The 26107-nt window shown below is 40.3% G+C and overlaps 1 protein-coding gene across 7 annotated transcripts in view; it reads left to right on the forward strand.

Moving 5' to 3' along the window:
- SORCS2 (sortilin related VPS10 domain containing receptor 2) overlaps positions 1-26107 on the forward strand; it is a 767814-nt gene that overhangs the window by 239532 nt on the left and 502175 nt on the right. For all 7 annotated transcript variants that reach the window (XM_039541213.1, XM_039541219.1, XM_039541216.1 and 4 more), the window contains one exon: positions 3067-3134. In XM_039541213.1, the coding sequence (XP_039397147.1) occupies positions 3067-3134 (68 nt within the window). The remainder of the gene's footprint in view (positions 1-3066; positions 3135-26107) is intronic.

Here is a 26107-nt window from a genome sequence, read left to right on the forward strand (position 1 = left end):
ATATAATCTGGAGACGAATTGGGCCCTATTTCTTCATTGCCTTTGCGCCACAAGCCTCTTTGCTCAGAGGCAGCTCTACCACTCACTAGGGAAGCAGCACGTACAAATATTTGGCTACTATCCAACCTGCAAAATGCTTTATAATTAAAAAGTCCCACTGAAATGAAATGAAATAAAATGGCTGCACAGTATATTAGGAACCCACTCTTCTAAATGAGATGTGGAATTCCTAAGGTCCAAACAGACTTAGCTCTGGAATTTTTTAAAGAGATTCCTGTAAATGTTTGGATTCATTCATTAATTTTCTGAGATCAAATACAACTGTGGTTGGTAGGATATTTGTTTCAGTAGCATGAAAAGATGACTGCAATAAAGAGGATTACATTGAAGGATGATTGTAGAATAGCTGACCTATGTTTTTTCAGATGCTGGGATGAAATGCTTCGGCATAATTGAAATTGCTGTCAGCCTCTCCGACAACCTATGCCTCAGTGTTTTTAGATTGCTGGAGGTCCAAAGATGGCTGTGGCTTTGTCTAGCCACTCAGTCATTTTTCATAACTTCATTTCTGATGCTGTGTAGGTGTCTTCATTTTTAAATAATTTACCAGCCCCATTGAAGAAGACAACATTGACATATGTTCATCAGTGCTATAACTCGCTATTTGTGGATCAGAACTGGACTGCAGAATAGGTACCTCAGTGAGGCATTCCTTTACTACAGATGACTGCTACAGAATACAATTTACAATTACACTGAATGAATGGTTGTCAGATATGCTCTGTACACTGGCTTTCTTGATTAGGTGAATTGCTGACAGTCAGCAAAGTGGTGGGTACAGTGGAGTCTCTTGTTTGAACCCTTCCATTTGAAAGCCCTGTATTCTGAAGAAGGATTTGACAATGCTGTGTGACAGGCTTTGTCTATTTGGGGGATGTCTTGCAGTGTTGTCCATAAGGGTTAAGAGAAAAGGGCACAGCTGAGCTATTTAAAATTATCACAAGCTAGTGAGCTTTTCTACATGTGATATCCGGGCAGCCTAATTAAAGAATAAAGTTTCTTGCTTGATCATGGCAGATGATGACTCCATGATACATTGCAGCATCAATGAGAATCAGCAGTAATTTTAAAATTACACATATGGGATGCACAGGGATACAAAGTGTTGGTTTAATACAATTAAAATTCATTGCTCTGGTTAGGCAAATGTAATGAAACATAAAGTAATACAGAATATTACTTTTTGTATTTTCTAATTATCTTTCCTCTGGTCTGATGGGCCAAAATTATATTCTCAGGGCCCATAAAAATCCTCTGGGTAGATTTCTGGAATCTGAACAGACACCTATTGGTTGAAGAGAGGCTGGCTCAAACAGTCTCCCTTAATAAGCTGAGCCAATGGGCACTTGTATCTGATAGTGCAGTTTCCTCCTCTCTACCCAGACTGAATTGCCAGCAAACCTGTAGTAAGACCACTAGCAACAGAATAAATAGCTGATGTGATTGGAACATGCCTGGAGCTGGAGCCAGGAGTTTGTGCAGTAGATCGCTCTCTTGATGGTTAGTTTCCTGAGAAGTCTCGGGTCATGATTCTTTCTCTTGTTTTTGTAAGTCATGTTGTATCTATTAGAACTAAACAATTTTTTTTAAAATTATACACTCTTTTAAAAGATGCCTCCTAGCTTTTATGTTTCTATACCAAACACCAATACAATGCAATAGAACACAGTGGCCTTTAGATTGTGCTGTCTTTAAACAGTGTGAAATCTTTACTATATTTTAGCGAATTAAGATCTGATTCTGCAGTTTTTTGTATCAGTATAAATCCAAAAGTAACTCTATTGAATTCAGTAATATTACACCACAGGGAGTGAGATCCAAACTGCCTCCATTTTGCATAGTGCCCTGTACATCTATGGCACTATATAAATAATGCAAATGGTCTGAAATTGTAGAGTCTTCCTTCATTCATAATCTCTAGGGCACAGCAACCTACATTCTGAAATGTTGCATAAATGCTGTACCAATGTACTAATTACTTTTGATAATCAAACCGAATGGCTAAAATTTCTGTTTAAAAGATTTCATCTGGTGTTTAGGAACAAAGCTAGTGATAGCTATATAAAATCATGCTCCAAACTGTTGGAGATGACTGATGTTGACCCCGCATTAACCAAGCTAACAGCTGTGCAAGGAACCAGAGGTTCTTCCAATTTTACCTCTGTAGGGTTGCCATGGTAACTGGGGTAAGATGAACTAATATGGACTGGCAGTGAGTGAAAGGAAATTTTATTTAAGTGATGTAAATCTAAAATGTAACAGCCAGCACCATGCAAGAGTTGTGGACTAGCACTTCACCCTACTTGGCTAATGAGTTTATCTTACTTTGCAAATAGATTGCGAGAGAACAAAACATACTTCTTGTTACTGGGTTTTCTCTCTAGACTGAAAACCTTATTTTTCAATGTGTTAACTTTTTGAGTTTTGGTAACACAGGTGAGTAACACAGACAGCACAGTGCTCTCTTGGAAAACAGCCACTTCTTCTAGAAAAGTAGTAAGATGACATATTTCAGTGCTTGTTTTTGGTCTTGCACAGAAGACCAAAGCGCCTCTTTCTGGATGAGATCCAGTAACATTGTTTAACACTTTGGATAAGATAAATTCATGTCCATAGAAGCCAAGACAGCTGCATTGTAAATTAGGACTTGGGACTAACTCAGCTCTTCCTGCTGTGAAAGTCATTCAAACTGATTGGACCTTGTAGTTTGGGAGCTGAGGGGAATTTATGTGATAATCTCTGTCCGTCCTCATCCCGCCTCCCTACCCCCCCAAAAAAAACAACAACAAAAAACAAACAAACAAAAAACAGGAAAGTTTTGCAAAATGGAGATATTTACAGAAGATTTACTACTGCCCCATGTCCCAACCCCACAAGGCCTGCTCTCTCCAATGGTTCATGAAACTAATCTTAATATCCAGATCAGAACAGCTCTGAAAATGCTCTATTGTTTTTTTTTATTTTAGCTCATATATCTCTATTGATTTTTACTCTCTCTCTGTGTAGGTGATTCTGATCCTTACCAAGTATTACCATACTGACATGGGGAAGGTGCTGGAGAGCTCTTTGTGGAGGTAAGTACACAACCTTTTCCTATATCCCTTGTTCCTATGCTGGCCAAAGTAGGACGGCTTCTTGCTTCCTTTTATCTTTTGAGGTTTCCTAATGGGTTGAATTGCTGACTCTGTGCCAGATATAGGGTTGCCCAGACTTGCATCTTTTTTATGGACTGTGGTTGAGTGAAGAAGAACTTGAAAGGGGATTAACAATTTGTGCAGTGGAAATAAACAACATTAGAGGATAGGTTATCTTTCCGAGGCCACATTTTAAAGAAAAACAGAATTCTAATTGTAAGTTGGCGTCAGGACCCAATTCTCCTCCTCCTCCTTTTTTTAACCTTAGAAGTTTTGCACCAAAGTTAAGGGTACTTAATGTAGTCATTATTTTAATTGCTAGTAGCTTTTGCTGTTCAGCTCTGTATTTAGGTTAGTAAATTATTGTAGGTGTGGTATATCTTTCTGGTTGTAACTTGGAGCCTGTCCAGATTGTGTTGTGTCTTCTGATGTTTGGAAACTTGTAGTATTTTAAATGTAACTTTTAAAATAATTTTTCATTTAAGCAAGATTTACCAATGACTTTGTCAACTTTGTCTCTTGCGCACGTACACGCTCACACTCTGACGTGCACACAGAGATTTTTTTAGGGTTTCAGACACAGATATGGAACCAGTTAAATTCTCTGTTACACCAGTACAACCCCATTGATCAAGATCAATATTTTCCTTTTTAAGGGCACCAGCGACAGATGTAGGATTATTAATTTTCCATGCTGTTTTCTGCTGAAGTGCTGTTTTTTTTCTCAGGTGAACTGTTGTCAAATATCCAGTTGAAGTGATGGGTGCACTTTAATGTGTGTATTTAAAAAAAATAAATCATACTTCCTATTGGAAAATCTTTCATTTAAGTGCTTTGGTACTGAATAACAAGCTGCATATTGTACATTCAAAGTCATAAAAATATGTTTGTCCTGTGTTTCTAGATATACTTTGTACACCCTGCTGTTCCATTCATGAAGAAGGGTTTTCAACAGAATACTCATGTCATATGCATAGATCACATGCATTTTAAATATAGAAGTGTTTCCTATATTACTGATAATCAGGGACCCCAGAAATCCATTTGTCACAGAAAAACGTGGAATTTGCGTTTTTACAGAGAATGTTTAGTTTTCACACTTTGTGAAAAAATAAATACATATATTAACAAAATTTTATTGAAAGTATCAGAGTCACTTATTCAATATGCGCAACCTCCCCCTCTTGTGGTTGATTTTTGAATGTGCTTTAAATTTACATAGCTAAACATCCTCCAATAAACGGCTTCCGGCATATAGAGGTTACTCAACAGTGTATAGGAGTTCATGTTTTAATGCATCTCAAATTTCACTTCGGCTTCCAAGACTCAGAAAGTGAATAATGTTAATATAAAAGCAATTTTTGCTTTTTTTTTAATGCAGTTAAATCGCCCCCCCACCCGAAAATATAGAATACAGACATAGAATTATTTGGTAAGAAACGCAAATTGCAATTCTATTAATTTTATTTTATTATAATGATTGATGGCACTGGTAGGCTGTGAACTTGCTTAAAATGGTAAATATATCAATAAAACACGGTGTTCAACTAATATTTTGGCTAGGGAAACTAAAGTTCAGCATTTCATTGTAATTGCAGAAAAACATGGATTTTTATGGTTTTTTTTAATCAGAGAATTTTGGTTTTTTTATCCTGGAAAATTAGGATCCCTGCAGATAATGTAGGAACAATGCTATTTGTAATTTCTAGCTGGAGACATTTTCCTGAGCCTTACTAGATAACTAGATAGTCAACACAAGCAATGAGGGAAGGAAACAACAAAATTTCAAGGAATGTGAATTTCTGACACAGCCAGAGGACTTTGGTTCCAGAAATCTGCAACCAGAGAATATAGTATCTTCATTAGGGACAGGTATGGAACCCAGATTGTTGCAAACTCTAACCACCTAAAGACCTCTATGGAGTATTCCTCATGTTATGTAGCTCATGCCAGGGGAAGCCACAATTGCAGTCCTTGAACTCAGGGGAGTGCAGGGCTTGCTCCTTATATATGGCGTCACAGGTGCACAGCACCCCAAAAGGAGTCAGAAGAAGGCAAGATCTATGGTCTGGCCTGGCTCCACACCCACTTGTGAAGTAGGCTGGCTGTGCTGGTTGGAGGAGTCTGTGTCCTCTTAATCTGCCCAGGTTTCCCATACAGTGGAGTAGCCCTGCACCACCCAATATTTGTGCCAGTGGCTGAAGAACAGTCTGCCCGAACCTCTTGCTCCAATACTGTACATATCACATAAGGGTAAATACTACACCTTTACTTCATACCAGGTATGTGATAACTAGCACCTTTGAATGTGAAAATTGAAGAATATGAGCCTGATCTGGCCATCTTCTGCAGAGTGGCCTTGGTTCCCACGGACCCCTCGTGGGAGTGGAGGGCACTCAGAATCTTTCAGGATTGGCCCTTTAAGGGCTATGACAGTTAATTTGGAATTGCCATTTAAAACTCCCTACTTGTGGGATGGGTAATTTTTCTTTTAAATCTTTGCACAGCACCTCGATGAGAGAATACAACCAAATGAAAATTGGGATTAGAGCTGGGTGAATTTTTTTCCTTGATTTATTTACTCTCAGAAAAATGAAGAAACTATTTGCAAATTCAGGTTGAAATTGGCAAATCATGTTTTGCCAGCAATGTTTTGGCAAAAATAAAAAAAAAAGTCAAAATTGTTTGTTTGGACACTTTTGAAACAAAACATTTCAAGTCTCATTGGGCAACTCAGGGCTTGTTTATACAGCCAGTTATAGCGTGGCAAGCCAGGGTGTAAATCTGTAGTGTACCAGCACTCCCACATTCTGGGATTTTCACTGCGCTATAGCAGTGTCCATCTGGGATGTTACTGTGTGGCAAGCTTGCGTACTGTAGAGTCACACCCTAGCTTACCACACAGTAACCTGCCATGTAAACACGCCCTTAATTATATATATATTTTTAAAAGTGCACCCTCCCATTTGAAAAGATAATGAAAGGAGATTAACCCCCCCCCCAAAATTTCAGTTTTGGAATTTTATTTTTTTAAAGATTTTTCAGTGTAGCCACTGAATTGAAAAATCATTTATTCGGATAGTCCTAACCACATATTGTCTTCCTGTTATATACTGGTGGCCTATGTAATGTTTGTGGTATATGTCTAGTTTGCTAACTGTAATTCAGTATAATCATAGAAATGTTGGACTGGAAAGGACGTCAGTAGGACATCCCTGACAGGTGTTTGTCCAACCTGTTCTTAAAAACCTCCAATGATGGAGATTCCACAACCTCCCTAGGTAATTTGTTCCAGTGCTTAACTACTCTTATGGTTAGCTAGGATGTTTTTCCTAAAGTCTAACCTAAATCTCCCCTGCTGCAATTTAAGCCCTTCTTAAGCCATTACTTCTTATCCTGTCCTCAATGGATAAGAACAATATATCACCCTTCTCTTTATCGCAACATTGATGTCAGAGGTGGGCAAAATATGGCCCACGGGACCATCCTGCCCGGCCCTTGAGCTCCCAGCTGGGGAGGCTAGCCCCCGGCCCCTCCCCCCGCTGTTCCCCATCCCCCACAGCCTTAGCTCACCATGTCACCAGTGCTCTGGGCAGTGGGGCTGCGAGCTCCTGTCGGGCAGCGCGGCTGCAAGAGCTGACGGCCTGCCCCGGTGCTCTAGACTGCGCAGCGGCGTGGCTGGCTCCAGCTGGGTGGCGCGGCTGCCATTCCTGGTGCTCTGAGCAGCATGGTAAGGGGGTGGGGGGTGGTTGGGTTGGATAAGAGGCAGGAGGTCCCGGGGGGCAGTCAGGACAGGGAGCAGGGAGCGGTTGGATAGGCATGGGAGTCCCTGAGGGTGTGGATAGGGGTCGGGGCAGTCGGGACAGGGAGCAGTGCGGGTTGGATGGGTCAGGGGTTCTGATGGGGGCAGTCAAGGGACGGGAAATGGGAGGCGGCAGATAGGGGGCGAGAGCCATGCTGTTTGGGGAGGCACAGCCTTCCCTACCCGCCCCTCCATACAGTTTCGCAACCCTGATGTCGCCCTCAGGCCAAAAAGTTTGGCCACCCCTGTTGTACGTACTTGAAGACTGTTATCTTGTCCCCCTCTGTCTTCTCTTCTCCAGACTAAACAAACCCAATTTTTGCCATATTTCCTTGTAGATCATGTTTTGCAAACTTTTTTATAATTTTTTTTGCTCTCCACTGGATATTCTCCAATTTCTCCACATCTTTCCCCAAATGTGGTGCCCACACTGGATGCAGTACTCCAGGTGAAGACTTATCAGTGCTGAGTCGAGTGGAAGAATTACTTCTCATATCTTGCTTACAGCACTTCTTCTGATCTGTCCCAGAATAATGTTTGCTTTTTTTGCAACAGTATTACATCTTATATAGTGGATTACAAACTAACTCATGTTTAGTTTGTGATCCACTATAATCCCCCAAAGCTTTTCTGCAGTACTCCTTTCTAGGCAGTCATTTCCCATTCTGTATTTGTGCAAGTACTTGTTCCTTCTCAAGTGGAGTGCATTGCATTTGTCCGTATTAAATTTCATCTGATTTATTTCAGACCATTTCTCCAGATTGTCAAGATCATTTTGAATTCTAATCTTGTCCTCCAAAATGCTAGCAACCCCTCCCATCTTGGTATTATCTATGCCAGGAGTTCCCAAACTTGGTTCGCAGCTTGTTCAGGCCGTGAGATGCTTTGTTTACCTCAGTGTCCGCAGGTATGGCTGCTCGCAGCTCCCAGTGGCTGCAGTTCACCATTTCCAGCCAATGGGAGCTGCGGGCACCCGTACCAGTGGACAAACAAAGCATCTTGTGGCCCGCCAGGGGCTTACCCTGAACAAGCTGTGAACCAAGTTTGAGAACCCCTGATCCATAGATTATCCAGATAATTTATCCAGATAATTTATGATGATACATTGAATAGAACCAGATCCAGGATAGATCCCTATGGGACTCCACTTTATTTGCCCTTCCAGCTTGATTGTGAACCAGTGATAAATACTCTCTGAGTAAATTTATCTCTCAGACAAGACTCTTTCAAAATTACCCATTGAGACCCTGCACTTTCAACATAAACATTAAACATGCCTCAGATAATGCTGTTATTTAAGATAATTGCTTTAGGCCTGATTCTGCTTGAACACATGTAAATGAGGTGTAACTATACTGTAATCAGTGGAGTTATATCATCATAAAACTAGTGTGAGAAGAAATCAGGCCTTTCCCTCTGCTTTCATGCAATGGATTTACAAGATAGTGTGCCTTTTAAAACCAGGATGAAGTACCCCATGAGGAAAATGCTTAGAAGTAGCCTTAGAAAGAGTTGGCTGTTGATTTAACAATCAACTTATGTTTCTGGAATGCAGCTGAAATAGGAGCTTGGAGCAGGGGGTTTGAAACTGGAACTGAACTTTGTGGTTTGGACATAAATCTAGTTTTCTGTAAACAGGAGTTAATAAGTGAATATACTCAGATTGTAGCATGTATTCAGATTAGAAAACTACCTAAGGGTCCAAAGAGAATAAGAATAGATAGCATTTAGAATAAATCCCGTTTCTCTTGGATGCTTCATGTTCTGTACTGTGTACAAAAACCAAGAAAATTGGTAAATGACGAACCATAACATAATAGAAAACTGAACAATTGTACTTTCTCTATATAGTTATTTCAAGATAGCGGGTATAAATTGATATATCTCCATTGACTTTCAATGGAAGTACATCCGATTACACAAACTGATGACCTGCCCTAGTGTGTTCCTATGTAAAATGAAACGTCTAGTAAAGATTTTATTTTACACTTCTATTTGCATCAGAACAAATACACAATAAAAGAGACATGGAAAAAATTCATAGAGACTTTTGGTTATGGGGAAAAGCCATTCATCTCTGCAAGGTTTGTATGTTCTAATGGAATTGATGCTGTCATATTATTTCCAGTATTTGTCTCTCTGTTAAATTGTCTTCCTGGCTAGAACAACCTCCCACATTTATTGTTCTCTGTATGGGACTTATTCTTGGGATGCTGTAGATAGTTATTGTAGCACTGTGACTGCTATTACAGTGTAGTCACAGGGTTTTCCCCAAAGCCCTGTAGAATCCTAGATCTAAAACAAGGCTATTGAAAATATGGTTTTTAGCTTAATGAAGTCTCTATTTGCTGCGTAGCAAAACAGCTCTTTGTTGTTGTTTCTTAGTGCAGCTCATATACAGGGTCTGCTTTTGAACTTGAGTACTATGGATTTAGTTGAATTCATCCTGTTTTGCAACAATGTAAAAGAGATCAGAATCAGACCCACAGTAAAATTATGCTAATTACACAAAATGGAAGCCACAGAGATGAGGGTATCAACCTCCAGGCTTGAGTCCTCTGGCCCAGATAATTACATCTAGGCAATCAACCTCATTTCCAATTAATAGCATGTTGTTTCATGTTACTTTTGTGCCCTTAAGGGGCTCCAGTCTCTCTTGCTTTGTACACTAGTGCCATCCCTTCCCTGAAAGCCTCCCCTTATTTTTAATGTACTTACCAGTTACTTTAAAAGGAACACTTTCAGTTGGTTTTTTTGATCAGTTTCACTCTTTCTGATGAAGACCTTCAGACCATTTCCCTACATCCTTTCCAAAATCCTTCACTAAAATCTGACTCCAGACACTATTTAGAGAATTCCTTTATTTAGGACTCAGTTGTGATCATTAGGTGTGATTAACTCTGATCAGTGTATTCTGAATCTTTAGTGCAGATCTGTCCCACTTATCAGGCCACCAGACAATGTTGTCCCTCTGCTGAGAAGTAGCAGGTATCATGCCCTTGCAGGTCAGCTGTCCGTTGGAGGAGAAATCGCTGACATGGCCTGGGCGTATGCTTTGTGTAACCTGTTTAATTTAGGGCAAGTCTACTCTACAAAATGAAGTCGACCTAAGTTACATTGACATACAGCCACCACAGTAGTTAAATTGCTTTTGCATGTCCACACTGTACTCCTTGTGTCAGTGTCCTCATCAGGTGCGCTTTCATTGATTTAACTGTCAGTGTAGGGCATTGTGGGATGGCTTCTGAAAGCCAACAACAGTTAGCTGATGTAAGCAAGGCAGTGTCTACGCTAACACTGCGTTGACTTAACTACATTGAGCTAAGTGCTATGCCTCTCGTGGAGGTAGAGTTATTAAGTTGGTGTAGTGGGCGAGTTACATCAGTGGGCGAGTTACATCAGTGGGAGCTACGTTTTAGTGTAAATGCTTACAAAGTTAGGTTGACATAAGCTGCCTTACGTTGACCTAACTCTGTAGTGTAGACCATGCCTTACATACATACACCAGCCCTGGAGCAGAGGTGATCAGGCAATCTTCTCTTTCAGAGATCTCGGTGCAAACACAAGAGCCTAGTTCCCAGGGAGCAACTCTGCTTCAAGAAATGGCTCTTGATAAAGAGATTCAGGCAAAGAGGAAGCTCCCTTGCTGCTTATCACAGCTACTTGAAAGAACCTGCATCAGATAACCAATGCCACTGCATTTCCTTCCAAGACTAAAAACTTACTCTCGTGCTAAGAAAAAGAGCCAGATAAGATGGTATCAGCTCCACTTGATGATCTCTGCCATCTGTGTGCTGGATGAAATTCTATACCTGTACTATGTAGGTGCCAGACTAGATGATCATACTGATTGCTTTAAAAACTTTTAAATCTATAAAAATATTAACTAGTGTTGTTTTCCTTGGGCTATTGAAAAGCCTCTTTCTGTTCTCTTGAAACTTGCTTTGCCATTATCCCTTCCTCTCTTTCCCATCACATACACATCACATAGGCTTGGTCTACACCTAAATTTAAGTCAAACTACCTACATTGCTCAGGCCTGTGAAAAAACTTTGCACCTTGTGCAACTTAGTTACATCAACCTCATCCCCACCATAGACGCAGCTAGGTCAGTGGAAGACTTCTTCCATCTACCTACCTACTGCCTCTTGAGGGGGTGGATTTACTATAGAGATGGGAAAAACACCTTCCATCGCTGTAGTAAGTGTCTACGCTACAGTGCTACAGCATCATAGTTGCAGCTGTGTTGCTTGTATGATGTGTAGTGTAGACATGCCCTTATTAACTTTCTCTCTACCAGTGAATCAAGGGACTTGGGGAGCTCAGTGGTGGTGACTGGTGTCTGTTCTCTGTGCTATTGTAGTTGCAATAGGAGCTTGGAGAGGGGAGGGAGACAGGAGATGGAATCAAGTATTCCAGATCAGACAGATAGGAATATAGCAGTTTAAGGCAGGGTTAGAGTGGGATTCATCCAATAACCAGAGACCCTGATTTTGCATCTGGATCTATACAGGCTGACCCCTGTACCCATGCAAATCTCTGTTAATTTCAGTAGGTACTTCAGTCTGCCCATGTGGGTTAGATTGTAGGATTGGATGCCTACATTTCAGTCGGCTGCAAAGTCTAATAGTTGAGTAATAAGCTAGTGACAGGATGGTACTTGGTAGTCAAAGTGCTAACAACCCTGCTACATCAGCGGTACCAGCCAGTTCCACTGATGAAGCACAAATCGTCATGGAAGCGTGTAAGTAGAGCTAGGAAATGCCTGGATTTATTTGTGTTTTCAGATTTGTGTCTGCTGCTGTGTATATTGTTTGTTTACTTAGTAGTTATTGATCTTATTGAAACTGTGATACATTTATCTACTTACTTGGCTGAAAGCAAGCAAGATAGATCGGCAGAGGTCACCTTGGTTTCCTCTCTGAACATAACTTAAAATAACTGACACTCATCACTGAGGACAAGTTAAGATGATTGTTCATAACATTCTTATTCAAAAGAGTTTTAATGAAAGTGCAGTAATCCCCTGGGGATACGAGGCACAGGTCATTTTAGCCATATAATATATATGCAAAAATATATGCAAAAATATATTAAACTAATCTAGGACCAGAATTTTAGAGGGGCCCAACTTGTGCTGGCAAAGGATGTGTGTTTGTGGGATACCAGTCACATAGACTAAGGGGCGGGTGCCATTTACCACAGAGGGTCCACCTTAAGGACTATGTGGGACTTAAATCAGGCATAGGGCATTGAGCAAAACTTACCCTAAGTGCACAGTTTTGTACACAAAATAGATCAATTTATGCACAAGCAGATATCTGTGTATACTTTGGATGCATGAGAATCTCTATGTGCATACATGCATATATTTTATAGATGCAACTTTGGAAACCTATACTGGAAATTTAGTATTAATTATTCTATTTTAAATAAGCAACAGCTAGGAAATTCATGCTCAGACTTAGCACTTGTCTTCAGACATGAACTAATTAGTCGTCATAACACTTCTTGGAAATAGGTAAGTAAATATTATCTCTGTTTTACAAATGGGATAATTGAGATGTTCAGTGACCTGCTGAAAGTTACATAGTAACTCAGAAGCATGCATGGCCACAGTTGGAACTGGCCAATTTCTGGCTTTCAATCCTGTTGTCAGACCACTAGACAACACTCTATCTCCGATATGGATTCAGCTTTTCCCTGCTAAACTTGTTATAGATGATGAATAATAGATGATGATGATTACTAATAAAGTTTTAATTGCATAATTATCAGGCTGTAATGATATGGTAGTGCTAACACCACTCACCATGTAATTGCCATTGTTCCCAGTGGCATTATCATGTAGTTAATGCCTTGCTACAGCAAAATATCCTGCATTTTTTATGTTAACTATGCTGTTCAATTCCTCTTAGTGTTTTATGATGAACCCAACATTTGTCAATTCTCAGAGCAGTGCATGATTTTACCCAATCTACCTGCTGTCATTGGGACATGGCTGAAAGACAGATCAGAAAGGTCACATTCATAGGAGAGGCAGCTGCTTCTTCTCTCTCTCTCTCTCTCTCTCTCTCTCTCTCTCTCTCTCTCTCACACACACACACACACACACACACACACACACACACACACACCCCAACTCTTCAGACATCATAGCTAATATCCTCTTTAGAGAGAACCTTGATTGTTTAGGCACATTTCTGAAAAGTGCCAATTCCCAACAGCTCTAGGCACTTAGACAAATATACAAAGTATATTATACAACTAGGGCTACATTACAAAATAATGTCTTGCCCTTTATAACCCGGTCTCAATTCCCACATATCACCCAGCAAAATAACCTCTCCATGCATCTCTCATGTCCTTCAGACAATACTTTCTAGAAAATTCTTGGGAAAACTGATATACCCTACAAAGTGCTCAGTATTTCAACAAATTCAGGAGGGAGGATCCCTCACAGAAATTACTCTGCCACTTTTAAGTCATGGTGCTTTTAGTTCAAGCCCATCCACTGATTTTAACTGCAATGGTATCTCCCACAGAGACAAACTAGTTAGGGATTGTCTACACTGACACTTTACAGCGCTGCAACTTTCTTGCTTAGGGATGTGAAGAAACACCCCCCTGAGCGCAGCAAGTTTCAGTGCTGTAAAGCACCAGTGTAAACAGTGCACCAGCTGGTAGCTACGCCTCTCATGGAGGTGTTTTTTTTTTTTAGAGCGCTGTGACTACACGAGCCACAGCAGCACTTTAGCATTGCCAGTGAAGACTAGCCATTAGTTAGCTAGATTCCAAACCATTAAGGGCTTTATAGGAGAAAAACTACATATAACCTCCTGGAAACTAATAAAAAGAAACCTGGCGGTAACTAAAAAAGAAAAAACAAGTGTAGACTGCGGAGTAATATTTTCTCCATTTGAAGTTCAACCTAATATGTGGGCAGCCGTATTCCACACTAACTTGCGTTAGATGGTCTTAAATTGCAGTTCTGCTCTGAATAGTGACTTTGTAGGAATGGGGGTGGGAGTGGGGAATCCAGTTCCTGATTTGCTTACTTTCTGGGGAGAGAAAAAACGAAGTGTTTCTAATTACCTGGGATCTGAAGTCAGACTGAGTTTTCTCTGGCTAGTTCATCATTGCCAGTTAATAAAGATTCTGTAAATGAAAGCTGCCTGCATTTACATCTGTACAACTCAATTTTCCTCAAATTGTGCCCTCAATTGCACCTGTGCCTTCATGAGACGATTTTGGAGACAGTTGGGGCTGGTCCACACTAAGAAGCGGGGTCGAACTAGGGTACGCAAATTCAGCTACGTGAATAGCGTAGCTGAATTCGAAGTACCCTAGTTCGAACTACTCACCCATCCAGATGCCGCGGAATCGAAGTCCGCGGCTCCAAGGTCGACTCCGCCACCGCCTTTTGCAGTGGTGGAGTACCGGAGTCGACCGCGGCGCTTCCGGAGTTCGAACTATCGCATCCAGATTAGACGCGATAGTTCGAACTCCGAGAAGTCGAACTCACCGCGTCGACCCGGCTCGTAAGTGTAGACTAGCCCTTGAGTTGCAAACATGGCCCTGCAGTTGGAACTTGGTCAACAATTGTATATGATTTCCACATTTGCATAACAACATTTCATTGAAGTCAGTGTGATATGTTCATGTTACAAATACTCTACCATGGATGGTGCTACAATGGATGGTGCAGCACAATTTCCATTTACTTAATTTTATTTTCAAGCATTTAAAATGTTTGGCTGCTAAACTACACTCAGAAATTTAACATGCCCATTCTTGGCTCATGAGCAAGATTTTATTTTAGGGAACCTTCAAATAGGCAAATATGTGCTGAAATGTGCAGAAGATAAAAGCAATGAGGACAACATACTGTTCTGGCAGTCTTCACTTTTGCATATGTCAGTGGTTCCGTACAATAGAGGCCCTGATGTTACAAAGGCTTAAGGACGTGCTTGACTTCAGTGAGACTACTCAGAGTGTGTAAGAGTAAGCAATGCATAAGACTCTGCAAGTTCTGGACCTGTGAATGCAATCTTACTGATTGTAAACTACTGGGGGCAGGGACTGTCTTTTTTGTTCTGTGTCTGTAGAGTGCCTAGCACAATCAGGTTTTGGCCTGTGACTAGGGCTTCTCGATGTTACTGCAATATAAATAATATACTGTAATCTATTATATATTTTGATTTATAATATATAAAAAAGTAACTACTATGCACGATAGTAGTTTACATAAAGTCATAGGCAGTTTTTTAAATTAAAATACCCATAATGTCTAATCCACTTTGAAGCACTTGTTTGCAAAACAATTATTTTTCAAAACTGAGAGTCTTTGGGTCTATAACGGCACGATAAAGTAACCCAAGAAGTATAAATTTTGTTTTATTAATGATCTGTATGACTTTTAAGTGGCTATTTTTTCTTAACTATAATTTGGTAAATATATAGTCAAAGAACATAAGAAATAAATGATAAGTTGTGGACTGAGTACCCAACTGTCATTTTCAATTTGATACCATTTAAAATAGTTAAGGTATAAATCCTTAACACAGGCTTTATGTTGTTAAGAATAGACCCTTATCTACAGTATACAGATGCTAAAAGGCACGGGTGTAATACAACAGAGCCTTGTTAAATACATAACCTTGGGGCACAGAAATGTTATTTCTTTAGGTTAATGTTTTGTTTTTGTTTTCTGATTCTGGTTGAAGAATTTAATCATAGCAGGAATAAATTGCTGTTGAATCTATAATTACTTTTAAGATACAGTATTTATTTAAACTGGTAATCCCATTTTATTTTTTGATTCACTGAGATTTATTCATATCATATTCTAATTCCTTTAACGGGAACAGGTTTGTTGAAGTTTCATTATAGGTACAGGATGTGGGGGAACTGCAGCATCTCTATTTAGTGTTTGCCTTGAACGAGTTCCATATTTTGTGGGCTTCTTGGCTCTGGCTATTGGAAATATACAGCTTTTCATCACTAATACTAGGTCACTTGTTCAAAGCTAGCTCAGGTCAGTAGTAGCTGAAAATTCTTGTTCTCTGTTGGCTCTTTCATGGTCTCAGTCCAGTCTCTAATACGTTCTCTCCATCACAAAAACTACTACCCCAACTAAATTGGCATCTTTCTTGGAAGCCTCATAATGGAGGCCAGAGAAGAGCATGGAGCTACAACTATCTTCCAGAGCCCTAGTGATTTTTCCAGCAACTCATGGCTAAAGCATGTGTATGGAATGGGAAATCTTGTATTGGCACTGCCAATGGTATACCTAATCTCTGACCAAACTGAGAACTTGAATCTCCAGGGCTTTCATTTTGGAATGTTTCTCCAACAATAAGTTGACAGTAAAAACTAGCTAAACTACAGTGTGTTAGGTAACTGGGATTAGGACTATGCTGTGTTGTGCTGCAGTCTGTTAACTGTGGAACCCAAGCTTTCACTGTCAAGAGAGTTGATGAATACTTTCTCTTCGGTGCCTTTTTCTGTTCCATTCCAGGAGGAGGAGTAAAGAAGGAACCACGTATGACAGATGCTAGTCAGATTGTTTAGCACATTTTTGGAAGGTGCCATGGTGATGGACAAGTTATAAGAATCTGAATGGAATAGTAATAAAACTCCTGAGAAACGGTGAGCTCATGGCTTACAGAAGGCTATATAATCTAGAGGCTAGGGCAGTGGTTCTCAAACTTTTGTACTGGTGACCCCTTTCACATAGCAAGCCTCTGAGTGCGACCCCCCCCGATAAATTAAAAATAATTTTTTATATATTTAACATCATTATAAATGTTGGAGGCAAAGCAGGGTTTGGGGTGGAGGCTGACAGCTCGCGACCCTCCATGTAATAACCTCGCGACCCCCTGAGGGGTTCCAACCCCCAGTTTGAGAACCCCTGGGCTAGGGCATTGGACTGGGAATATGAAGATCTGTGTTTTATTCCTGGCTCAGGCTTAGACCTACTGTGTAGCTTGGGCAAATCACTTCATCTTTCTGCACCCGTTTCCCCTCCGCCCCCTTTGTCTTGTCTGGTTAGACTGTAAGCTCTTTGAAGAAGGGACTGTCTCTTACAATGTTTGGTAAGTAGGACCCCAATCACTGTCGGGGCCTCTAGATGCTACTGTAATTAGAAACTTGTAAAGTTCAGTGGCTTACTGCAGCATTTTGTCTCCCTACTGCTCTTGACTGAAGGCTGAGGGAATAGTGAGTCCATCAGATGACACTGACATACAGTGAGCATCATCTGAAAACGCTTATCCCACTCTTTGCTACAAGACAGCTGTCGTCTGCACCGGCAGGAAGTAACATAGTGAGTCTTCTCAGCTGCTGTTTGCAAATGCTGTCGTGCAAAGGGTTTCACTCCTCATGCTTCTCTTAGTATTCAGCTTCTCATGTCCCTTATGTGGTGTGTGGCTTCCTCATAGCTTTACTTTGTCCTGCAGTACGTGCAGAGTCTGCTCTAGTGAATCCACTGCTAACCAACTGCAAATGAATTTGGTTGTTGGAGCTGAATGAATGAACAGCTGTGTAGTTAATTATGCAGAATGGTATAGAAAAATGTAGTGCTAATGTTTTATACCCTCATTATCTCTGCAGTATGGAATATATTTTTCAACATGACAATGGCTAAGGCAATGTTTCCCACATCATTTATTTATTACAGACACAGTGGGGTATGCAGCTTTCTCTGCCTTAATTCTGACAGAAAGGAGGGGTTTAGAATACTGAAACCTCAATGCAGCCCTCTTTTTAATTCATCTGTAATTGAGGTCGGGGAAGGGGGGAAGGAATGCAGTGTGGATAAATTCATCGTCTAGAAAGATCTAAATATGCTGATTTGTCTTGCGGCTTTGTGATGCAGCAGATGTATCAATGGATGGTCCCACCTTCACCTCCCTGCCTCCTCTCATTGAACAGTTGGCTAGTCACTCCATCATTCCAAGCTGCCTTTTTACCCTCTTCTGTTTTATTTCTGTTCCACCTCCTCCCACTTGTCTTATGCAGAGCACTTTTGAACCCCCATGAATAAGATAGCAAGAATGTATTCTCTCCATTTCCTCAAGTCACTCTTTCTCCCTCTCTTTTTTAGTTGCCTCTTCCCACTTTCATGGTGCTCTCTTTCATTTCATCTTCTCTTTGACCCCCAAACGTTCTTGTCGAGGACCGATTGTCATTGGAGAAGCTGCTTCTGAGAGGGGGAGCAAGCTCAGCTCCTCAAAGTTATTTAGGTACCTAACTCTAAGAGAAATAAATGGAAATGAGTTGTCTTATCTGCCTTTGAGAATCTGGGTCCAAATCCATTAAGGCATTAAGATCCAGCTCTGTCCAGTTTCCTGTGTGAAGATGTTCTATAGCTGCTGCCTTGCTACTGACAATGCTCTTTCCCACAATGCCCCAAATCTGGACTTGTCTAGTAACAGCCTCCCTGCAGTAGCCTTGGCAGGTCGTGGAAAGATTGGTGGTCTCTGTGTTTACCTGGTCCTAGCCTGGTAGATTAGAACTAGAATTTTAAATTCAATTAAAAAAATGTCATTAATGTGTTCATGCCAGTTTTTGTTGTTTAGTAGAAGAGCAGCCGTATTAATTGTAATTTTTGCCTGGCATATACACCTCTACCCTGATATAACACAACCCAATATAACACGAATTTGGATATAACGCGATAAAGCAGTGCTCCAGGGGGATGGGGCTGTGCGCTCTGGCGGATCAAAGCAAGTTCGATATAATGTGGTTTCACCTATAACGCGGTAAGATTTGTTGGCTCCCGAGGACAGCGTTATATCGGGGTAGAGGTGTACCTTAATCACCAAGTAGATATCGCTTCCCTTAATGGGTGCGTAATCCAAATCACAGCCTGTCCCTTTCTGAACAGAAATCGCATCACCAGTGAAATACAGCTTTGGGCTAAGAGCAGAAGCCAGGGTGATAAGCGATGGAGAGCTCATTGTGAAGTAGTGGGACGTGTCATTGAATAAAGAACTTTATTACAATACAAAAAACCCAAACTTTTCCACCTTTTATATCAAGTTGTGCAGACTCTCTCTTCTGGTAAGCACAAAGGAAAAGGTGATGAGGTTCTGTTTTTCCAGAGAGTATAGATAAAGTGTTACAGGATATGTGGGTGTGAAGTCCTCCTCTACCACTTGATCTAGGGTAACAGTGGATATCACAACTGTTTCAGAAGGAAATGATTATGAATTTTACTCTCCAAGTATTTGAATACTGTTATCACTTTTTATCTTAAATTTTACCATATGCTGTCTTCCATTAATTCTGTAATGTAGCTTTGGGATACACTTTGCATGGAAAAATGCAGTCACAAATAAAACTGCTGCACTGAAGTATGCTGACCCAAGGTCTGAGATTTCCTTTCTCTCCATGAAGTTTCCATCCTAAATGTAGGTCTCTCAGATTTTAATAGTATTTTAACTTGTCTTTTGTCTGACTCACCTTATAAACCAGAATAATAGTCATTTTTCTTATACCTCAGGTTTTAAAATAATCCAAAATGAAATTCATGTATTGGTTCGGTGCCAATTCCAGGTGAGCTTAATTTAACCTCTGAGCACCTTTTTGGCACAGTTAGCAGCAGCTTAGTTGGGAGCCTTTCATGCAAGAGGACCAGTTTTAACTCCCTGTTCAAAGTGCTCTCCTAATTAATCTTCATGGGTGGTAAAATATTCTGCTGCACCGCCAGGGGGTAGTGCATCCAGGCATGGCAGAGAAGAGTAAGATGAAAAAGTCCATTCCTCTGCATTTTAGATGGCTTCAGGGGAATTTATGAACCTTCCATGTTCCGGTGTAGAAAGCTTGCCAAGAAGCACATTTAAATAAAATTAAACAAGAAGAGAAAGTTAATTATTTAAAGATCAGAAAAGTGTGTTGTGTACAGTAAATTTTTCTTTGTTCAAATTACTGTGCTGTCTGAATGGTTTAAAATCAAGAAGCTCTTAACTGCTTGCTTACAATATAGAATAAAATGCAAAAATATGAGGAAATAAATTTTACTGCTCAAGAGAGATCAGTCTTAATAGAATTCCAGCCTTTCACTTGCACTATTACGTGAAACGCAGATGGTTGGGTTTCCAAAGAGTGCATATTAATAATCACACTGTGAATTTCTTTAGCACCTTCCGTTTGATGATCTCCAGGTGCTTTACAAATAACAATGCTCTTCTAGTGTAAATAAATACACAGATAAACAATGCATTTTTTCTGAATTCCAACTATCCAGATTTCCATGTTATATGATATCAGGTCCTGTGTTTACCCTTGTTTGGAAGATGATTTTTTAAAAAAGAAACCTCTCCATTTTATAAAGCTTTCCTGAAATTCCATTTTTGGAATTTACTTGTATTATTATCCTTATTTCGCAAAGCACATCTGTGGTAGAGCTAGGAATAGGACCCAGGTCTCCTGGCTCCCAGATTTGTGTATTAACTGATGACCGTTCTTCCTCTTCTCACCATTGGGAAGTTAATTGTGAATTGCACATACAAAAATGTGGAACTACTTTCACGTGCACTAGGTACTTCAGTTCAGCATCTGTAAATAATTCCGTCTTTTCATAAATACTTCTGCGAGGCCTATCTGCTTCTTTTTTAAAATATGTAGACCACTCTGTTAAGTTTAGGTGTGATATTTGTGCTTTTCTAGGTATATTAAAAAGTCACATCAGCTTTGAAATACGTGGCCATAGCCTTGACCCAGCCACTTATTTTCATGCTGTTATTCAGGCATGAAATTGAGGTTTACTTAAACCTTACTTAAGGATGTTAGTGACTGGAAATTGTGTACAGGGGAATTTGTAAATTATGAATCTGCCTGCAATTTTTGCATATGTACCTTTAATGCATCTTTTCTGGAAGTGTAAAGTACAATTTTCAAGATAACTTAAGAGAGTAACAAGCCTAAATTCCATTTTCAAAAGTGATTTAGCCACTTAGGCTCATTGAAAATCAGTGAGACTTAGCTCCTAAATACCTAAGTCACTTTTGAACAAAGGACTTAGGCTTCTAAGTCACTTAGGCACTTAGACATTTTTACTGCCGGTCTCGTATGCACTGAACACTTAGGCACAAGGATGTTGAATTAAGGGTTCCAATGTTTAACTTTGTGTCTTTCCTTTTGTTAAGTATCACAATTTTGATGGCTTTTCAATTTAATTGTTGGTGCCTGAAGTCCTCCATTATTTATGAGCTCTTTTGCCTGCAACTGCTGTAATCTACTTCCTAGTCTATTGTTTCTACCCTCAGAATTATAGTCTGCTATGGAGTGACTTCCAACCCTCCTAGAGAATATATGCAGCAATTGGGTGCAATACAGGTCCTCCCAAGTAAAACATTAATCAGACTGGTAAGAGGTTTGAGCAGTGTTTTCCCTGTAAAGAATGGTATGCCCCAGGTAAAGGGTGTTCCTTGTGGGGACAATGGTATAAAGATCAATTTCAGCAGAAGAGGGAGGAAAACTAGCACATGTCCTTTGCAATCTTTTACTTATACATTTTTTTCTTCCATTTACAAGGTAGAAACTCACAAAGTGGGGGAGGGATAGCTCAGTGGTTTGAGCATTGGCCTGCTAAACCCTGGGTTGTGAGTTCAATCTTGAGGAGGCCACTAGGGATCTGGGGCAAAAATTGGTCCTGCTAGTGAAGGCAGGGGGCTGGACTCAATGACCTTTCAAGGTCCCTTCCAGTTCTAGGAGATTGGTATATCTCCACCTATTACCTTTGTGAGGGGAAAGAATTCACATATCCTTCTCAAATTCTGGGCAGGCCATGAGCACTTATGTAGGGGTGAACTTCATGTAGGTTTTCAGAGCCACTAGAATACATACTCATGGATGTTTCAGTATCTTCTTCATTTTGGACTAAATTTTTGTAAATGGCATCTTATTGTGGGTGCCTAAGGTTTTGAGGGCTCAGCTTGGATACTCAAAATCACAGGCTGCTTTTGAAAATCTCTGCTTATGGAATGGAAAAAAACCCCTGAGGTATGGAGAGAAGTTCATCTATTCATGTCTTCAAATCAAGACTGGATACCTTTCTGGGTTATACATTCAAATACCAGTTACTGGCTTCAATACAGGGGTGACTGATTGAAATTCTGAGACTTGTGTTTATATGCGAGGTCACAGTAAATGATCTAATGGTTCTCTTCTGACCTTAAAAATATATGAAAAATTAAGATTTTCCCAAGATCACAGAAGTTTTTGGGAGAGCCCTAGCCACAAGACCATCCTCTTACTCCTATTGACACTTAACTGTGGGGATGAGAAATAAATGTTAATCAAAGCACTCTAATACCATCAGAAGGTGTTATCGGGGAGAAAGCTATTTTGACATTTGTGTTCCTTCATTCTCCAAGTTTTCTCTTGGTAAAATGTTGCCAGGCACAATAACCTCTTACCTTTTTAAAAAAAAAAGTCATATATTTAATCTAGATGGTTATTGTTGAATTTTTTTGTGAAGCTTCTTTTCACTCTCCCTTGTAGGTTGGTGTGGTGAATAAATTAGTGCATATTTACAAAGCAAATACTGTAATGGCAATTAGAGTCGAACCTGGAGCAGCTAGGTGCTTACCTGCTATTTTACCTTTTACCTTCCTGAAGTCCTCCACCTCTGATATTTTGCTTGTTGTGGGTGGGGGCAAGGAGGAGAAAAAACCTTAAACTCGCTGAAAAAGTGTCATATGCATGTTCTGCTTTACTCACAGCCAGGCTGGATCCCCAGTCAGCAAGTCATTAAAGGTTTTCACTGCAACAATCACTTAGACCACAACGGCGTATTATTGCCACAGGAAATATGCTTCTCTACTTGCACCTTGACATTTTTATAAAAAAAAAAAAAGCAGTATTTTAGGGTCCAAAATTGCAATAACACTACTGCAAGCTCTAGGACTCAATCTTCAGCTGGTGTAAAGTGACCTAACTCCTTTGAAGTCGGTGGAGTTGCACTGTTTTACACCAGTGGAGGATCGGATCCTGAGGCTTACACTCTTATTTATACCAGCTGTCTACTAGGTTTTTTAGAACAAACATTGTACAATGCTGTGGCATTTATTTCAGAAGAGGTAGGGTTTTTTTTTTTTTTTTCCTTGATGGTCATAAGAACATAAGAACATAAGAAAGGCCGTACCGGGTAAGACCAAAGGTCCATCTAGCCCAGTATCTGTCTACCGACAGTGGCCAATGCCAGGTGCCCCTGAGGGAGTGAACCTAACAGGCAATGATCAAGTGATCTCTCTCCTGCCATCCATCTCCATCCTCTGACGAACAGAGGCTAGGGACACCATTCTTACCCATCCTGGCTAATAGCCATTTATGGACTTAGCCACCATGAATTTATCCAGTCCCCTTTTAAACATTGTTATAGTCCTAGCCTTCACAACCTCCTCAGGTAAGGAGTTCCACAAGTTGACTGCGCTGCGTGAAGAAGAACTTCCTTTTATTTGTTTTAAACCTGCTGCCTATTAATTTCATTTGGTGACCCCTAGTTCTTGTATTATGGGAATAAGTAAATAACTTTTCCTTATCCACTTTCTCAACATCACTCATGATTTTATATACCTCTATCATGTCCCCCCTTAGTCTCCTCTTTTCCAAACTGAAGAGTCCTAGCCTCTTTAATCTTTCCTCATATGGGACCCTCTCTAAACCCCTAATCATTTTAGTTGCTCTTTTCTGAACCTTTTCTAGTGCTAGAATATCTTTTTGAGGTGAGGAGACCACATCTGTACACAGTATTCGAGATGTGGGCGTACCATGGATTTATATAAGGGCAATAATATATTCTCAGTCTTATTCTCTATCCCTTTTTAATTATTCCTAACATCCTGTTTGCTTTTTGCCGCCCTCTGCACACACGCGTGACATCTTCAGAGAACTATCCACGATAACTCCAAGATCTTTTCCCCTGACTCAGTGTAGCTAAATTAGCCCCCATCATGTTGTATGTATAGTTGGGGTTATTTTTTCCAATGTGCATTACTTTACATTTATCCACATTAAATTTCATTTGCCATTTTGTTGCCCAATCACTTAGTTTTGTGAGATCTTTTTGAAGTTCTTCACAATCTGCTTTGGTCTTAACTATCTTGAGTAGTTTAGTGTCATCTGCAAACTTTGCCACCTCACTGTTTACCCCTTTCTCCAGATCATTTATGAATAAATTGAATAGGATTGGTCCTAGGACTGACCCTTGGGGAACACCACTAGTTACCCCTCTCCATTCTGAGAATTTACCATTAATTCCTACCCTTTGTTCCCTGTCCTTTAACCAGTTCTGTTCATCTTGGCAGGTTCTCTGTGGATGACTGGAATAGTTAAGGGGTTAATCTTGTAGACATTTTGCAGATGAGCCTCTAAAGCAGTGAAGGGGTTAATCTTCACCTCAACACTGAACACTTTTCTCAGCTTGACATTTTTCATGGCAGTTTTTCCTGCATCACAAAGCATCTTCATCTGTGCAGAAATTCAGTGATCAGACTTGGGGTTGGAGGGTGGGAGAAAAGGAAAGGCTGGTCATGCACAGGTCAGACTGTTTTAGTACAGAATTTTGTAGGCATGAAAGCCCTTTAGGCACTTTTTCTCATGCAATAGCTGATTATTTTCTTAATTTAGACTTAGATTTTTTTTTAAATCTATACATTAGACCATAAACTTCTCATGCATTTGTTCTGGGTCTTTCTACCTGTCCTAGTTTTCCTTTTTTCACAGGTGAGTATCTTCTTTTAGCCTTATTCATCCTAATCATTCAGTATTTTTGTCACTTAGTTTAGTGGACAGGAGATTCCAGGGAGGTGCACTGCAAGGGAAAGTGGATGTGGAATTGGTTCCTAGTTACTCTTGGTCTCCTTCCTGGTTGCCTTTTGCATTTGAAAGCAAATGGCAGGAATCCCAGTGGCATGTTGGGTATAATCATTCCTCACATCCCCCCTGCAAAGTTTCCCCAGTCCCACTTCAGTACTCAGACTGGGATAGCTGAATGATGGTTAGTTTGCCACTGGCATAAAGGCAATAGTTAGATGTGCCACAGTTGGCTCACAACACCTAGCTCTGCATGTGTGTGTGTAAGTAAATACAGTGTTGTGTAACCAACCACTGCCATTATATATAAGTATTCTGAGAGATGCTGTGCTCCTTCACCTTCTTGGTGGCACAACTCAGAACCCTTTTTTAAGGGTTGACATGGCATCTGTAGGTCTTGTATCTGGTTTTTCTAATAAGCAACTATGATTCGCCCAAACTTAGGACTCAGTGAAACTGTCTGCAGTGATACACCTTGTGCTGTTAAGGCTTGATCTGAAGTTCATTGAAGTTGATGGAAACACTCCAATCCACACCAATAGGCTTGGAGTCAGGCACTTATTTATCTGTAAAATCTAAAATAAGGCAACAATTTTCAAAAACGAATATTGCTTCATGGATACCTCCATATTTCGATGCCCCGCTTGAGACTAGAGCTGGCCAAACCTCAGAATTTCTAGTTCATGGGAAATTTTGACACTTTTTAGTTTGGTTTCAGTTCAGTTTGGAATAAAACCAATTTTTTCAAAAATTTTCCATGAAATTTTGGAAACACAGACACTTCGAGTTTCTGAAATGAAGTATACTCCCTAGGATCACAGCAGCTGCTGACTTTTCTTTTCAGTTTCACCACTGCTATTTAGTAGAGGAAAAACTGAAAACAACCTCAATTTCAGTCAGCAGCTCCCAGGGTCTGCTCCTCCAGGGCAGTTCTGTCATGAGGACTGTTCTGGGGCAGGGGACCCCATGGTTTCCAGACTTTGGGCTCTGTAATAGAGAGTCTGGAAGGAAACCCTGGCATAGTGGAACTGGCCTGGAGCTGTGAAACCTTGAAGTCTCGGGATTCCCAGCAGTCCACCTTGTGAGCTGGTAGGAAGCCAGCAACATTTCTGTTGTAAGCCTGCCTGTCCTTTGACAGAATGTAGTTGCACTTGAACTGTTTCTGTGGAACAGAGTTTTGTTGGAAAATTTCCAACCTACTCTGTGAGAGACACTTTAAAGAAGCCTAATTTTCAGAAAGTTTCTCAAGCTGAGCACCCAAATTTGAGGCATTAGTTACTTTTGACCC

This window comes from Mauremys reevesii, linkage group 5, assembly GCF_016161935.1.
Source record: "Mauremys reevesii isolate NIE-2019 linkage group 5, ASM1616193v1, whole genome shotgun sequence".
NCBI lineage: Eukaryota > Metazoa > Chordata > Testudines > Geoemydidae > Mauremys > Mauremys reevesii.